We start from the raw sequence: 19,328 nt of genomic DNA, 5'->3' as shown, positions 1-19,328 counted from the left end.
AAGCTACCATATAGATAATACACAAAAATTAGCTATAGGTAAGCAACTTAAGCACTCAACAAAAATGCTTATGGGCGTCGGCCAGAAGATGGCAGTAACATATCCATCCTACCTATCCTATTTTATATTTTTAATGAAGGATTTTGTAAATTTTCAGAAACCACAAATTTATATAAAATTTAATCAATTTGTCTGTAACAAATAAAGACTTGTATAATTTTGTTTCTGTGTTTAGTTGTACCATAATAATTAAATGCCTTCACTTTAACAAAATATAAGTTTAGGGGCATCCGCTAAAAGATGTCGCTAGTTTCCATACAAAAAAATTTTTGTTTTAAAGGATCGCCGTTTCAGAGTCCTGGAAGCTACAGTCGTTTCAAGAAAAAACAAATATTAGTCGTCTATAAAGTCGGTTTACGGACGATAGTTTTACGTGATGACGTCAGTAGCAGAACTATTCGGACTGCTAGCTCTGACATCACGCGAGAAGAGAGATAAACGTGTCACAAGCCAACGCTGGGGCTGATCGTGCCTCTCTATCGCTAGTTCCGCGCTCTCGCTTGCACGCTCATGCTCAGGCGGAACGTGACACTTTTTCGGGCGTGCAGCCGGTGTTCATCGTATGAATATATTTAAAAGATTCTTAATATATTTCATTAAATTGAATTTTCAATTAATACGCAGTTAATATGTTTTTCAATGTAAGTGATTTTGTGAGAATCTTATATTAATACTAGTGGTCCCGCAGTAGTCGAAATTCGACTATAATTAATTGAAATTATAAGTTTGTACATTATTAAGGTTCTATTGTCAAAGACTAATAATACTTCTATAATCACAGATTTCACTAAAACTACGCTATAGATAAATAATATTAAAGATAAAAAATATTAACCTATTCTCAATTTGACCACAGACTTTAAGCAATAACAAAGTTTGGTAATAAACAAATAGTATGCATGCGTGTGTGTGTCAAATACATGGTAGTGTGTGTAATTTTTTCTTTGTTGATTTAAGGTATTGTTTATGCATAATTAAAAAAAATATGAAAATTCTGCACTCATTCTCTGTATTCTCTATAAGTGTGGGAAATTTCATACTCCTCCGTCCGCGCAATTTTCGTAAAAATGGATACAAAGTTTTAGCTTCACGTATTAATGTATAGATTTAAAATTACTTTTACGGTTTATTTACGCGTTTTTCATTGTTCCAAATATTATTATCATTGCCGACGTTTCGGATACAGTTTTTTTGGTTGCAAATGACGATATTGTTCAGTTTTTTTTTTGGACAATAAAGCCTAATATTTCCTTAAAAACTAAAACGGAATTTTATTTGATAAAACTTAAAACAAATATAATTCACTTCACACTTGCTCTGAATAATCATACTTATCCGAGTCCGCTAAGGACGCTTACAATCATACGGGCGTTAATTTAAAAAAACTAAGAACTAGAATAGAATTCAACTTAAAATAAAATCAACAACAACATGCTCATGATATTAAAGTAACTTAAGGATTAACAGGATCTAATATTATGAAGGCGTCGCGGTCTAAAGGATAAGACGTCCGGTGAATTCTTATCAAGCGATGCGACTGTACAAGGGTTCGAATCCCGCTAATAGGTAAAAAAAAATCTAATCAAATATGTACTTAAATTTGTTCACGAACAACTTCCACGGCGAAGGAACATAATTATATAATAAAAATAGAATTCGCAAAAATTTTAATTTGCGTAATTACTTGTGGTAGGATGACTTATAAGTCCGCACTGGTAGGTACCACCACTTATTGCCTCTTTCTTCGTGAAGTTTTTTTTGTTTTTTATTTCTTAGATGGGTGGACGAGCTTATAGTTCACCTGGTGTTAAGTGGTTACCGGAGCCCATAGACATCTACAACGTAAATGCGCCTCCCACCTTGAGATATAAGTTCTAAAGTCTAGTTACAACGGCTACCCCACCCTTCAAGCCGAAACACATTGCTGCTTCACGGCAGAAATAGGCAGTGCGGTGGTACCTACCCGTGCGGGCTCACAAGAGGTCCTACCACCAGTAAGTAATGCTTTTTGCATAATAGTCTGGGATTTACCGTACTGATTCAGAGTAAATTTCTCCGGTTCCATTTATACGTGGCCATGCTTATCCAATATAAATTTAATACTACCAAATTATTAATTAACATTAGAATATATTAATGCGCTTTTATTAGCTTCAGACGTATGTATGTTAGTATGTAACGGAATCTTTGAACATGATTTTGACTCCTTCAAAACGTCGGATTAACTCGAAATTTGGTATTCTTAATAAGGACCGATGATAATTCAATATTTAAAAAAAAAATTGAAAATATTGAAATTCAACTAAAAAATGAAGAATAAATAATATGTAGGTTACAAAAATTAACAAAATACGCTTTTATAGAAAGTCCAACTAAAAAATTGAAAATAAATTTTAATAAATTTGAATTAAATATACCTAGTGTAAGAAAAAATGATTTTATTGCAAAAAAGCGTGGGGTGCTTTTCAGGATATTATCAAAATAGCCCTTCTATTCATATCTGTTCATAAAATATTTATAACTACTTCTACCATGCACCCCACGCTTTTTTTTAGTTTTTTTTTAAACTAGTTATTATTTATTTTATCTAAGACACGCAACTACGTCATTCTCAATTTTAGCAATCAAAATTATGAGCTAAACAATTACATTCGCATGCAACATTCGACAACACAGCACACTAAAACAATTAAAACAATTAGTAGTATACACACACACACACACAAAAAACAACACACAAAATCCAATTGGCACAGCAAACGGAAAGCGAGCTCACGGCGACCATCCCGGATCGAGCAAACGATGCAATATCTTAACCAATTCACCTTGAGTCAACAATCAGACCGATATATAAAATTGGTCAAAATATTTCACCGGTCGCCCGACGGGTGGGTGGGTGTCTTCGGATTCTTCAGAAGTTCAGGGGAGCTGGGCCAAAGCGATGCTTGCGATGGAGACGCCTGGGAAGGTAGCTGGTAAAAAACACTTACCGTGTGACATTAGCTACATAATTTCAGACAGACCAGCCCCACACTACTCTCGACACTCCAGTTCAAGATGCTCTACACTTGGCGGTAGATAGGAGCAAATGGCGTGGATTGCTCCGGAAGAAACTCTTGTTGCGGGTAGGTCATTACTGGTGGTAGGACCTCAGGACCTCTTGCGAGTCCGCGCGGGTAAGGGTTGAAGGGGGGGGGGGGTAGCCGTTGTAACTATATTTGAGACCTTAGAACTTATATATCAGGTGGGTGGCGCATTTACGTTGTAGATATCTATGGGCTCCAGTAACCACTTAACACCAGATGGGCTGTGAGCTCGTCCACCCATCTAAGCAATAAAAAAAAGGTGGCCACGCCCCTAAGTATTGAGGAAACCGAAGCGAAAAGAAGCTACTTTATTTATTTGATTAGATGACTGAACGAAGTTTCTACCCTGGTTAATAACCAGAGTCTGTAGACATCATGGCTTCTATGTCACAATTTCATAGGGAGGACCTCTTGTGAATCCGCAGGGATAGGTGCCACCAGCCTGCCTATTTCTGCTGTGAAGGAGTAATGCGTTTCGGTTTGAAGGGTGAAGCAGCCGTTGTAACTACTTAGTCTGGCCATAAATACTTATACATAATGTTATAAAGGAAAACAAAAAAAAATCTATGGCAAATAACATTTATTACTTTTACAGTGTGTTAGTTTAATATATAAATATGTTTTATATTTAAAGTATAAAAAGCTTATTCGAAGTGGTCTCCATTGGCTGCAATACAGTCCTTTAAACGTTGAGGCCAGTTATCAATAGAAGCACGCACTCTTTCCATGGGAAAAATTTTCACTGCCAATCATACGGATTGTTTTAGGGACTCCAAATTATCATGGCGTTTAGAGCAAGCCGTACTCTCTAAAACTGACTATAAATCATAATCCAGCAGATTAAGATCAGGACTAGACGACGGCCAGTCTTCAGCTCTGATGAAGTCCGAAACGTTCGTTTCCAACCAAGACTGCGTAGATCGAGCTTTATGACCTGGCGCCGAGTCTTGCTGGAAGGACCATACTTGTTATTGAACATGGTGTTGTTAAGGGGCTTCACTACCTTCTCAAGAATGGTATCTTGATACACTTGTGCCGATGTTTTGATACCTTTTTCACAAAAGTATGGCCCAGTCACTCCTTCATAGCTAATACCCCACCAAACCATCACTGAAGTCGGATAGTGCCCACGTTGCACTCTGTCGACGAATTGAGAAGCTTCCTTAGAGCTTTGAGCATAAATACGGTCATTTTGTTTGTTAAAATGTTGCTCAATTGTAAAAATTTTCTCATCCGTAAACAAAAATTTTCTATGACCTCCCTTTGCATACCGCTTCAGTAGTTGTTTCGATTTTACCACACTATTCTCTTTTAAATTATCAGTTAAGAAATGACCAGTACGTCTCTTGTAGGCTGCAAGTCCTAAGTCATCTTTTAAAATACGCGACATGGTTCTAGGTGCTATCTTCATCTCCCGAGATAAAGTATTTTGCTTTCGGACAGGATTTCTTCGAATTCTTTCCCTTACTGCTTTGACCGCCTTTTTCGTACGAACACTACGTGGACGGGCAGGTCTTTTTCTGTCACAAACAGAGGAGGTCTCATTGCACCTATTAATAGCGCGGTACACAAACATTTTATTAATACCAAGCGTATGAAGAGTTTTAAAAATTGCATTTGGCTCCATACCTACTTTGTGTAATGCAATCACAGCGATTCGGTTCTCTTTATCACCCCACTCCATTTTAATATCGCAAAATATTGTACAATGTATTGGCGCCAAAATTAGAAAACTAAATGAGCAGTCATATAAAAAATTCAAATGTAATATTTTGTTTATTTTTAATTGTAACAGTATTTATGGCCAGACTAAGTATACTGAGACCTTAGAATTTATATCTCAAGGTGGGTAGCGCATTTACGTTGTAGATGTCTATGGGCTCCAGTAACCACTTAACACCAGGCGGGCCGTGAGCTCGTCCACCCATCTAAGCAATAAAAAACAAGCTGGAATATCCTCTTAAGCTACAAGTGCATAGGTAAGGAAAAAAACAATTGATCCTAGAAAACCTTCCACCATAGCTTGGAACTTGCAAGTTGCGCGCGATTCGCTTGGTTGATCGCCCCTAACGATACAAAGTGTTATATTAGGTACACGTAATTACAAAGTCTACTAATAGCATACTTAGCTCAGTTGAAAGACTCCAATTATTATGATTAATTATGTACTTATGGCCTACGTACATAAGTCTTGATGAATTTCGATTCTAAATAACGTGTTAATAAACTTTTACACGAAGCTATTCTTTTGTTGTTAAAATCGTTCGTGAATAAATATTTGTTTCATTAGAAACATCGGTACGTAGTGATGTCCAGGGGCTCTGGTTACCACTTAATGCCAAGTGAACAAGTGAGCTCAGTAGACTGGTTGATGTAGCAAATAAAAATAGGATACAAATGCTCACGATTGACTTCCACGGTGAAGGAGTAACATCGTGTAATAAAAATCAAACCCGCAAAATTATAATTTGCGTAATTACTGGTGGTAGGACCTCTTGTGAGTCCGCGCGGGTAGGTACCACCACCCTGCCTATTTCTGCCGTGAAGCAGTAATGCGTTTCGATTTGAAGGATGGGGCAGCCGTTGTAACTGTACTTGAGACCTTAAAACTTATATCTCAATGTGGGTGGCGCATTTACGTTGTGGATGTCTATAGGCTTCAGTAACCACTTAACACCAGGTAGGCTGTGAGCTCGTCCATCCATCTAAGCAATAAATAAAAAAAACAACAATTAGAAATAGTTGAATATTGCATTGAAGTATTCCACCACAGCTAAACTTGGATAGATAAGATGGATGGCGTTATCTAACACCTGTGATTCTTCTATCCTCCATATGGCATTAGTTCCTTCTCATTCTTCACATCCCATTCTTCAAAGCGACGTAAATAAATAAAAAATTAGAAAATTTACTGTAATTTTTTTAACTGTAAGTATAATCTATATATTAATATGTAAAGCAAAAAACTTTGGACCCCTGTTTACGAAAATTGCCCGGACGGAGGATTATGAAATTTTCCACACTTATAGAGAATATAGGGAAGGAGAGCAGAATTTTCATATTTTTTTTAAATCATGCATAAAAATACATTAAATCAATAAAAAACAACATTACACACACGCATGCATACTATTTGTTTACTGGCAAGCTTTTCTTATTGCTTATAGTCTGCGGTCAAATTGAGAATTGATTAAGTATTGTTTGCCTTTATTAATATTTGTCTAAAGTGTAGTCTTGGCGAAATCTGTGATTATAGTAGTAGGCTTTGACAACAGAATTATAATAGTGTCATCATCATCATCATCATCCTTTCAGCCTATCGCCGTCCACTGCTGAACATAGGCCTCTCCAATAGATTTCCAGTGCGACCGGTCCATTGCCACCTGCATCCAACGAGACCCAGCGCTTTTTACTAGGTCGTCGGTCCATCTAGTAGGTGGCCGTCCCACACTGCGCTTGCCAGTACGTGGTCGCCACTCCAGGATCTTTCTGCCCCATCGACCGTCCTCTCTTCGTGCTATGTGGCCGGCCCATTGCACTTCAGTTCACTAATTCTACGGGCTATGTCAGCAACCTTCGTTCTTCTACGGATCTCCTCATTTCATAATAGTGTACAAACTTATAATTTCAATTAATTATAGTCGAATTTCGACTACCGGGGCACTACTAGTAATTATGATAACGAGAGATGAAAAGCTATTTGGCTTAAGCGACATTTTTACAACTTTACAGGAGAGACGCTTAAAGTTTAAAATTTGAAAGAAGAAAAAATTCATAACAAAAAAAACTTCTTCAGCTATTTATGAATGGTGTAAATTTAATTGAAGTTCAATTAAAAGCATCGAACTGTTGATGCTGCTACCAAATGAAACGCATCTATATATATAAATAAAATTGGGGCGTCTGTTTGTAATATTGAAATAACCATTTTTTAGTACATGCGTATGAATATATATACGGTACATACACCAAAATAACATTTTTTACAATTTTTGTTTGTCTGTCTGTTTGTTCCGGCTAATCTCTGGAACGGCTGGACCGATTTTGACGGGACTTTCACTGATAGGTAGCTGGTGATATAAGGAGTAACTTAGGCCACTTTTTTTAGACTAGCTTCGCCCCGCAGCGCCATCTGCAGGGCGGCTCGCTAGTATATTATATAACTAGTCAGGTCATAAGTATTGTCACACAGTAAAAACTTTTCTTTTAGAATGCTGGCCACAAAAAAGTTTATTGAATTAGAATTTCGAACTGTTCATGGAAATAAAAATGTATACTTTTAGAATTTTACTCATTTTTAAATATGGAGTGGATGCTTAAAGAAGACCGTGTTGCAGTTATTGCGTTGCATCGTTGCGGTTACGCGCCAATTTAAATTTTTAACATACTGAAAAATTTGAATATAACCAAAAGATTCGTTTATCGTACCATCAAACGATACAATGAAGACTCTAGTGTAGATGACAAGTCAAGAAGTGGTCGCCCTCGGTCTGTAAGGACTCCAGCAGTGATAAAAGCTGTGAAGGCGCGAATTCAAAGAAATCCCAAACGTAAGCAGAAACTGTTGGCCCTTCAGATGGGGTTAAGCAGAACCACGATGAAAAGGGTGTTAAATGAAGACTTAGGGCTTCAGACATATCGAAGAAAAACAGGACATCGTTTGAATGCTCGTCTAATGGACCTGAGACTGAAGAGATGCTGCGCTTTGTTGAAGCGGTACGCGGGAAAAAAATATCGGGAAATTCTTTTTTCGGATGAAAAAATTTTTACCATAGAAGAGAGCTACAACAAACAAAATGATAAGGTGTACGCACACAGTAGTGAAGAAGCGAGCAACTGTATTCCGCGTGTCCAACGAGGTCATTTTCCATCCTCGCTCATGGTATGGTTGGGAGTTTCTTATTGGGGCTTAACAGAGGTACATTTTTGTGCGAAAGGTGTAAAAACGAATGCAGTTGTGTATCAAAATACAGTCCTGACGAACCTTGTGGAACCTGTTTCTCATACCATGTTCAATAACAGGCACTGGGTATTCCAACAAGATTCGGCGCCAGCTCATAGAGCGAAGAGCACACAAGACTGGCTGGCGGCGCGTGAAATCGACTTCATCCGGCACGAAGACTGGCCCTCCTCCAGTTCAGATTTGAATCCGTTAGATTACAAGATATGGCAACACTTGGAGGAAAAGGCGTGCTCAAAGCCTCATCCCAATTTGGAGTCACTCAAGACATCCTTGATTAAGGCAGCCGCCGATATTGACGTGGACCTCGTTCGTGCTGCGCTAGACGACTGGCCACGCAGATTGAAGGCCTGTATTCAAAATCACGGAGGTCCTTTTGAATAAACTTTAGTGTCATAAGAATCTATGTTTTGTTAAGTTCATTTTGGTATATGAATGGTTACATAATGAATAAACTTGTTTCAATTATTTTACATTAAACATGTGACAGAATTTATGACCTGACTAGGTACATATGTTTAAGTACCTAATATCACTATAACAATACACCTACCAAGATTCGTCTCTGCACTTCCCTAAGGTAGACTGTCAGAGATTGCCTATGGCATTAAGTTCGCCTTTATACTGTCAAGTATATAAATAATAAAAAAAAAAAGAAAAAAAAAAACATTTAAATCGAGATCAAACGATATAATTCATTCCGATTATACAAGTCAAATAAATTGAATAGCATCAAACATTTTGCGTGTCCATACTAATGTGATACCGACTCTCATTAACATTCGGAAAATCTCTCGGAGAACACAATATGTACGCATATTCATAGAACTCACAAACTACATTACATTTGTGTAGCACAATGTATTTTTAACCGACTTCAAAAAAAGAGGAGGTTCTCAATTCGACTGTATGTTTTTTTTTATGTTTGTTACCTCATAACTTTTGACTGGGTGAATCGATTTTGATGATTCGTTTTTTATTAGAAAGCTGACGCTTCCCGTATGGACCCCACGAAAAATTCGCGCGTAACGAAATTTCGTTACGTGACGTCATTTGGGGGTAAACGAACATCGAGCTAACCATAGATCCAGAGATGCAAAATTAGCCACAGCCGGTACAGGTCCTACATTGTAAAAACCCCTTAACTTGACTTATAAACAAGGTTAGATTTCTCACAGATGCTATTCAATGTTTTAAAATATCAATCATTAATATTTCACTGAAAAAAATGATTGAATCATCATTTTAATTAAACTAGAGGTCCCGCAGTAGTCGAAATTCGACTATAATTAATTGGAATTGTAAGTTTGTACACTATTACGATTGTATTTTATACTTCTATAATCACAAATTTCGCCAAGACTACACTATAAAAAATATTAACAAAGACACACCATATTCTATTTTCAATTTGACAACAGACGTCAAGTACAAAAGTTTGACAATAAATAGTATGCATGCGTGTGTGCGTTAAATACACGTATGTGTATGTATGTATGTAGTTGTGTAATGTTTTCTTTATTGATTTAATGTATTTTATATGCATTATTTAAAAAAAAAATATTAGCATTGTGCACTTCTTCTCTATATTCTCTATAAGTGTGGAAAATTTCATACTCCTCCGTCCGCGCAATTTTCGTAAAAAGGTATACAAAGTTTTTGCTTCACGTATTAATATATAGATTAATATATACTGCAAAAAAAAAACGTTCATTGGTGTACCGGTGTAAAATATACATACATACAAAAAAAAAAAACATCGCGTATTATTTTTTCAAATTCATTCGTGCTACCAATAAATCAGTTATATTATTATATGACTTATTATGGTTCTCATTGTTTGTTTGTGAAGACGTCCGTCTTTTTTTTTGTTATAAACTTCTGATGTACCATTTTTTGTGATTATCTTGGCATATTGCACGTACATTATAAAAAAGTATTTTCAAATATTTTTTTTGTGATTTGGTGTTAAGTGGTTACTTAAGCCCATTGACATCTGCAACGTAAATACGCCACCCACCTTGAGATATACGTTCTAAGGTCTCAGTACAGTGACAACAACTGTCCCACCCTTCAAACCGAAATGCATTACTGCTTCACGGCAAAAAAAGGAGGGGTGGTGGTACCTACCCGTGCGGACTCACAAGAGGTCCTACCACCAGGAATTACGCAAATTATAATTTTGCGGGATTGATTTTTATTACACGATATTATTCCTTCACCGTGGAAGTCAATCGTGAACATTTGTTAAGTACGTATTTTATTAGAAAAATCGGTACCCGCTTGCGGGATTCGAACACCGTTGCATCGCAACATGCGAATGCACCGGACGTCTTATCCTTTAGGCCATGACGACTTCAAAACTAATTGCTACCAATTATTTCAATATTGTGCAGACTATATTGTATTGAAAATTAGAAATGCGAGAAACAAAGTGTAAAAGTAATTTTAATTCATATCACCTTGTGCCGTCACGTATGCATAGTATGTTCAAGTGCATTTCTTTGGTGGCGAGTTAACAATCTGTGATAAATCGTTACAAAGGTCAGCGCCCTTGCCTTCCTCGGCACGGGAAGGTATGGTATGACAGTTTTTTGTGCGCGCTCATCAGACACAGTCTTGACAAGACGATGTGATTTGACAAATTTGGACGTTCACAAATATTTCCGTAGTAACTAAAGTAGTAGTAGTTTTATTTTTCCAACTGGAAAGGCAAAGGTGTCATACCATACAGCCTAATATTTTATATATATTTTTTTATATTTTTACTATTTTCACTGGCTTTAACCATGAACTCGAATTTAAATTTATCCATTTTTCCTGCTACCTAGTTGTAGAAATGTTGTTTTATAATGTTTTATATTATTCACGTTAAAATAAAGCTTAGCCCAGCGAAACTATAGTACAAACTGAGTTTCTCTATAGAGAGAAAAAAACATTTCAAGCTTCACCAGTTTTTATGTTTTTTATATTTCAATATTCAAAATACCATTTATGTCATCTATAATAAAGTGACAAGGGTTGTCCGCCCCTAACATTTATTTTTATTTTTGGACATTTTTTTTGTTATAATGAGGCATTACCTAGGTATGTGGTTGAATGAGGTTTTATTATTTTTATACTCCGTAATCGTTCACAGCGCTACATGCCTCTTTCACTCATTTACCACATCCTTACAGACTTACAATAAGTTACTTTTTTTTCTATACTAGAAATTCCCTAGAGATCTTATATATGGCAAAACAACGTTTGCCGGGTCAGCTAGTCTTTAATATTATTTGTCTATAGTGTAGTCTTGGCGAAATCTGTTATTATAGAAGTGACGAAGCATGTTGCGGATAATAACATCTACTTTTAGGTTAGGAATATTGTGTTCTTTTTTTTTATAATTATAGAAGTATAATAACTCTTTGGCAATAGAACCATAATAATGTTCAAACATATAATTTCAATTAATTATAGTCGAATTTCAACTACTACGGGACCACTAGTAACTCTAAAAATTTGTATTCTAATTAATATAAGGTACGTTATTTTTTTTATTGTAAAAGTAAAACCGCCTATGAATTGAAATATACAGGGTGTAAAGAATCCGAAATTAATATAATCTAGAAGTGAGCAATAATCGTTCTAGTAGGTGCGATATTTGGGAACCCGGAAAGAGGTCGGTGACCCTGTCAGCTGATTTTAATATTGCTATACATTGCGTGCCGATAAAATACCGTAATTAATGCTTTTATTTCTGTATGATTTTTAGTGTTATTCAGTTAGCAATAGGCTACGGCTCCAAAACACCCTGTTTATTTAGACACAATGACACAACACACATGAATTCGTTTTGAAAAATAAATGGAATTATCTCACGTGGCAGCCCTGAGCGGGACCCGTACTTACTTCTTCCTGAAACAAAAGAGAAAAATAATCGATTAATACAACAAAAGACAATAACAATATTAAGGAAATGAAAGGTATTGACAATAGTAAGGAATTGAATTGAATTATGATTTTTGTTTAGATTTTTTTAAGAAAATCCATTATTTAATTTTTGGTGTAATTTCATAAGTAGTAGTAGTTCTATTTTTCCAACTGGAACGGCAAAGGTACTATACCATACAGCCTAATCTTTTGTATATTCTTCTTTTTTATGAAAGATGATATGGAGCGTAATGAAATATAGTTTATTAATTTCAAAATAATAAGCTGTGGCGGGTAGCCATCATACAACGCAAGATAATTGACAGATGCCTGAATCTCGCTTACGACATTTTCAAGATAAGCTCCCATATATACAAGTTCCGAACAACAACATTCGGACTGTCGCGGCGTCGGTCTACCGGGCAATATCACCCGCTCGGTGGAAGATCTTCCCTTTGTCGTTTAAGCCTCCCAAATAAACTACATTTTCCACATACATTAATCAATTGACATGAAATGAAATGAGATGAGATCATCACTACATAGTATAAAACAAAGTCGCTTTCTCTGTCCCTATATCCCTATGTATGCTTAAACCTTTAAAACTACGCAACGGATTTTGATGCGGTTTTTTTTAAATAGATAGAGTGATTGAAGAGGAAGGTTTATATGTATAATGACATCCATTAAATAGTGGAGAAATCAATAATAAATTACAGTTTCCGAAGCGAAGCGAGGGCGGGTCGCTAGTATGGAATAAAATATAATCTCAGTAAAATTGTAGTATTTACGGAGACTTTGTCAGTGGACTTTTTGGATAATTCCGAGAAGCTAGGTTCAGTGGCTTTGTTTCATTCTCCCATATTTGTGCACTTTCACAGATATTAAACAGTTAATAAACCACCGTTATTACAATATTAAGCCTGAAGAAACACTAAATAGATAAAATAAAACAATTCACGCAACTTTGCAGCTCGCGTTCCCGCCAAAAGGTCCATAATTCATAATTTATTTTTGTGTCATTTCTTTTTACAACCAGCTTATAATAATAATAATAATAATGTTTTTATTGCAAGTAACCATGACTCATACAAATTGTTAGAAAGACAAATTGTTAGTAAGACTTACACCTATGTTAGTAGTTATATTTACATCACAATGAATTACTGTCGTAACATCCCATGGGAGATGCACCACAGCGACCCATGTATACACAGTCCAGCTTGCTTGCATATGTATATGTAAACATCACATAAAGAGACGAATTATTTTAAAGTAGCATCGGTATCAGGGTCCAAGTTCGTTGTAACTTAATATAATATATTTTCTTCCAAGCCTCAAGCCTCAAGCCAAGCGTTCGCGTCTCAAACGCTTCAACTATGCACACGCCTATAAATTATCGACGCGAAATCGCCAAGCTCCTTTCTCGATTTAATTACATATAATAATTACGTATAAAATCGTTGAGACGATAAAATCTCATGATGTCTTAATTAAACGTGGCCGTGGGTGGTCTGTGACGTCACCGATAAAGCTGGCTATTCGCTTACGAACTCGCGCCGTGACATGCTCGAAGGTTCATATTTCGGACGTTTTCTTTAGTATGTGCTGGTTTGGTTGGAGCGATGTATTTATAGCCCTTAATTTTAAAATACTTCATATCGTTTTTGAAACTGAAAGAAATAAGAAAATATCAATTTACTGCTTGGATGAATAGATGACCTGACCTTGAGATATGTGTTCTAAGGTTTCAATTTTTACAGTACAACGGCTGCCCCACATTTCAAAACGAAACGCGTTACTGCTTCACAGCAGAAATAGGCGGGGTGGTGGTACCTACCCGTGCGGACTCACAAGACGTCCTACCACCAGTAATCACGCAAATTATAATTTTGCGGATTTGATTTTTATTAAACGGTGTTATTCCTTCACCGTGGAAGTCGATCGTGAACATTTGTTAAGTACGCATTTCAGAAGAAAGCATGGTACCCGCCTGCGGGATTCGAACACCGGTGCATAATCATCAACATCATCATCATCAGCCTTTATCTGCCCACATGCTGAACATAGGCCTAAATGATTTGCAAGCGAAGTAAACAGTCCCTTCGTAATAAGGTGACACTCTACAAAACTTGCATACGCCCCGTCATGACCTATGCAAGTGTAGTGTCCACTCACGCGGCCCGCACCAACTTGAATTCCCTTCAAGTTATTCAATCCCCTTTTTGCAGGATAGCCGTCGGAGTACCATGGTTCCTAAGGAACATGGATCTCCATGATGACCTGGAGCTTGACTCAGTCAGTAAGTATATACAGTCGGCATCATTGCGCCATTTTGAGAAGGCGGCACGATACGAAAACCCTCTTGTCATGACCGCCGGTAATTACATACCCGCTCCTGTGGACCGAATGGTAAACTGTCGACGTCGCCCTAAACACGTCATTACGGATCCTCCCGATCCAGTAACGGTGCTTTTAGGTACCATAAGCACCGTCCTCGCCGAACCTGTCGCTTGCGACGAAGGGCTCGACAAGTGAATTAACCCATAGACACAGTCCACTGAGTTTCTCGCCGGATCTTCTCAGTGGGTCGCGTTTCCGATCCTAGTAGATTCTGCGAAACACTGCTCTAGCTAGGGTCAGAGTTATCAATACTCCCGGCTTGAGCCCCGTGAGCACACCTACATGTCAAGGAGAAGCTGAAATAGCCTCTTAAGGCTATCAGCATAGGTAGTATTTTTTTTATATAAGTACATTATAAATAGCTGAAATCGAAAAGGCTCCAAAAAAAAACAAAATCCGATCTAATCTATTTATTTATGAATCCTTAAGCTAGCAGACTTAAACGCGCAACCGTTGCCAGGGTTATGATGGGTGGACGATCTCACAGCCCACCTGGTGTTAAGTGGTTACTGGAGCCCATGGACATCTACATTGTAAATGCGCCACCCACTTTGAAATATAAGTTCTAAGATCTCAGTATAGTTACGACGGCTGCCACACCCTTCGAACCGAAACGCATTACTGCTTCACGGCAGAAATAGGCAGAGCGGTGGTACCTACCCGCGCGGACTCGCAAGAGGTCCTACCACCAGTAAATTCGCCGGATTTTACTTCACTGAAAATAAGGGAACTCATATTGATTGATTCATTAGGTAAATTCAATTTTAAACCTACCTTGTATCGCATGAGAGTCGAATAAATGCACCACATATAATTATGCTTTTTTTTTTGTATTTGAAGTGGATTCATATTGAGATTTCCACTACCCATAGACGTCTTGAGGTCGAAGCGACTCTTACAGAAAAACGTGAACCTCAAATCTTAACGCATGACTAATTCGCGACAGAAATAGTAGCGGAACTGTAAGCCGTGTGAACACAGTCTAAAACAAGGATAATAATATCATCACAATAAAAACTAAAATAAACATGTCAATAAAACTCCATTTATTTACAAAAGAAATTGAATACGAAATGCTTTTAAGCTTAATTGTCGTTAAAATTAATTTGAATAATTAAACAAAACAAAAAAATTGAATCTAAAAAATCCGCCAAAATGATCATAAACAACTTTATGTTTTCTAATTAAGGTTTTATACCGGTCAAGACGTTTAACATTGCCTTCCATTAAAAGACACGCTTTTTTTCCTACCTATGCCTTGAGAGGCTATTTCAGTTTCGCCTTGACGTGTAGGTGGGCTCAAGCCGGGAGTGTTGCTTACACTAGCCCTAGCAAGAGCAGTACTGTGTAGTGCAGTCGACATCAGTGCGCCATTTCGAGAAAGCGGCACGACACGAGAACCCTCTCATCGTGGCCGCCGGTAACTACATACCCGATCCTGCGGACCGAATGGCAAACAGTCGACGTCGCCCAAAACATGTCATTACGGATCCTCCCGATCCACTAACGGTGCACCGGTCATCGTCCTCATCGAACCCGTTGCTTGCGACGAAGGGCTCGACGAGTATATTAACCCATAGACACGACCCACTGAGTTTCTCGCCGGATTTTCTTAGTGGGTCGCGTTTCCGATCCGGTAGTACATTTTGCGAAGCACGGCTCTTCCTAGGGTTCATGTTAGCAACATCGTCAGTTTTGAGCTCCGTGAGCTGACCTACTCGCCCAGTGACGCTGATATGCTCTCTCAAACTCAAGACCATCAGCTTAGGTAGGAAAAAGATAAAATTGATATTCTACAAATCGATGTTCTCAATTGAACTTCATTAGAAATAGCTGAAGAAGTTTTATTATTATTTTAAGCTTTGTAATGGCTCTGTTGTAAAGTTGCAAAAATGTCGCGTGAACCAAATAGCCTCTCAACTCTCGATATGAAATATCTTCTCCGCGTCACTGGGCGACTTTCTTTATCTTGTTGATCGCTAAGAGGCAGCAACGGAGCGATGATTAGACTAATATCTTCATTATGAGGCTTCGTTGGTGGCATGAGACTTGTGGAAAAGGTATTTTAGATGCCTATAATAATATATTCAGTGTAATCTTGTATGATCATGTGACAGACGCTTTGAAATCGGACGAATGTGATTTTATCGATTCGCGCCAGTTCCCGTGTAATACCAGTAGGAGTATTTTACGTAATAGGTACGCGGCTAATATTATTGATAATATAATCTGTATTCGGAAATGTTAAATCACTCGTTATGACTTTTTGGCGGGAACGCGAGGAGTCAAGTTATGTGATTTGTTTTATTCTATCTATTTAATGTTTTTTCAGGTTTAAATGTGTAATAATGGTGGTTTATGAACTGTTTAATATCTGTGAAAATGCACAAATGTGGGAAAATGAAACAAAGCCGCTCAACGTAACTTCTCGGGATCCTCCAAAAAGTCCACTGAAAAAATCTCAATAAATGACTAGCATTTTACTGAAATTATATTTCATCTCATATCATCTCACCTCATTTCATTAATTTCATCCCAGTTGATTAATGTCTCAAACTAATAATCTTTATTTCATTTCATTTCACTCCATATTGTCATTTTTGATAAAAATAAGAATCTAGATTAAAATAAGACATGACTTAAAGGTCTTAGCTAGCAGGGCATAAAATACCTTTAAAATATCACTGTTTAAGTTCACGTATCTAGTATTTTTGAAACCTGTGATTGTAATGGCTATGTTAAACTACCCATTTTTAAGTTCTGATCTTCAGTCATTGAAATTTCAGTTAATTCCCACCATTTTACTGAGAGATTAATTAATTTCATCTCGTTTCATACTATATTTAAAATCATTAATCATTTAGGTGTTTAATAATTAAACAAAATTTTACACCAAAAGCAGGTGACCGTGAAGTTTGAGCTGATAACTTTTTGACTTTACTCAATCTCATTCAAGTTCTGAGGTGAGGTAATGTCAAACGAATACTCATATAAGGTCAGTCAAGATATGTATGAGCAATATACTGTAACTGTTATTAATTTTTTATTGGTTAGATGAGTGGACGAGCCCACAACCCACCTGGTGTTAAGTGGTTACTGGAGCCCATAGACATCCGCAACGTAAATGCGCCACCCACCTTGAGATATAAGTTCTAAGGTCTCAGTATAGTTACAACGGCGGCCCCACCCTTCAAACCGAAACGCATTACTGCTTCACGGCAGAAATAGGCAGGGTGGTGGTACCTACCCGCGCGGACTCAAAAGATGTCCTACCACCAGTAATTACGCAAATTATAATTTTGCGGGCTTGATTTTTATTACACGATGTTATTCCTTCACCGTGGAAGTCAATCGTAAACATTTGTTGAGTACGTATTTCATTAGAAAAATTGGTATCCGCCTGAGATTCGAACATGCATCGCTACATACGAATGCACCGGACGTCTTATCCGTTAGGCCACGACGACTAAAATTCGATAATCTGAATATTATCTGATAATTATTGTCTTATATTTTACACATTGAGAATTGTGTATTATTTTATGAATGTATACTGCGTTCCTATGTGTTATTTTTATTTTTATTATAATCCTACCTCCAACATAATGGGAGCTTTAGCTGCTAGGTTTATTATTTCTTACTATTCTATTTATTTCTTATATATAATTATTACGTAATATTTACAGGAGCTTTATATGTACATTGTTTGATATTTTATTCTTACAGTAATTTATACATCTTATTTTTAGCGATTTGTTCTTAAACTCTATATCTTATATAATTCCTTACTCTATGCTAGTCTACTTTCCTATGTTACATTAATGTTCTGTGTGTTTGATATACGCATGTAATATTTACCCATCACAGCACACAGCACCATCGATTGACTGATAGATAGCAATTTGTTTTTAAAGTTGAACTATTTTTGCAACTTGCAGAAATTTTAGGTTAAGTTCCGATTTTTTTTTTCTTAGTTCAAATTTTATAATCTGTGATCGAAGCAAATGAATCCATGGCTAATATCCTCTCGTAAAACTCATAGTGTGAGATAATAAATCAACACTGGAAATGCTAATTTCATTGAAACCAGAATAACGAGTAGCAACATACTTAGTCAAGAAGTAAATCAAAATAAGTCTTCGTAATGCAACTGGTTTTCTATAAATTTTCTTTAAAATCGATACATAAATTTATGATCTGTCGAATTCGTGTTAATTTAGTGAAGGCGTTAGTTAGAGCCAAATCTGTTCTGTGATACATACCGCGAATAAGAATGATATGCAATTTCGTCAACTATAATGCTTGTAATTTTCGTGCCAACAGAACTATCTACCAGGTTCCCGTGCTTTAGAGGATACATCGGTGTCAACGGCTTTTTTTTATTGCTTAGATGGGTGGACGAGCTCACAGCCCAGCTGGTGTTAAGTGGTTACTGGAGCCCATAGACATCTACAACGTAATGCACCACCCATCTTGAAATATAAGTTGTAAGGTCTCAAGTATAGTTACAAAGGCTGCCCCACCCTTCAATACGAAACGCATTACTGCTTCACGGCAGAAATAGGCAGGGCGGTGGTACCTACCGGTGCGGACTCACAAGAGGTCCTACCACCTGTAAATGGCTGATAATGGTATTCTGAGAATAAACCTATCTATTTCAAATGTATCCTTTTTATTTATTTAATATAGTAATTGTTTTAAGATTACTTTCAAACTAGTACAGTAATACATTTTTTTTTTTAGGTGTATCATGACCTGGTAACTAAAACCTTTAGGTCAAGTCTTATTTTAATTTTAATGAAAACCTTTTTTTATATGAAAAATGATATTATGAAATGAAATGAAGTTGATTAATATGAAACATGGCATGAAATTAATTGAAAACGAAATGAGATGAGACTCTA

At 36.9% G+C, this 19,328-nt stretch overlaps 2 protein-coding genes across 3 annotated transcripts in view; both read right to left on the bottom strand.

The window, feature by feature from the left end:
- Positions 1–19,328, bottom strand: part of LOC114245638 (uncharacterized) — a 382,194-nt gene that overhangs the window by 278,645 nt on the left and 84,221 nt on the right. The window lies entirely within an intron of this gene.
- Positions 1–19,328, bottom strand: part of Inv (invected homeodomain) — a 98,174-nt gene that overhangs the window by 3,268 nt on the left and 75,578 nt on the right. For both annotated transcript variants that reach the window (XM_028177896.2, XM_028177897.2), the window contains exon 4: positions 11,971–12,006. In XM_028177896.2, the coding sequence (XP_028033697.2) occupies positions 11,971–12,006 (36 nt within the window). The remainder of the gene's footprint in view (positions 1–11,970; positions 12,007–19,328) is intronic.

This window comes from Bombyx mandarina, chromosome 02 (assembly GCF_030267445.1).
Source record: "Bombyx mandarina strain Sakado chromosome 02, ASM3026744v2".
Taxonomy (NCBI): Eukaryota; Metazoa; Arthropoda; class Insecta; order Lepidoptera; family Bombycidae; genus Bombyx; species Bombyx mandarina.
This window is presented reverse-complemented; position numbering and strand designations above follow the sequence as displayed.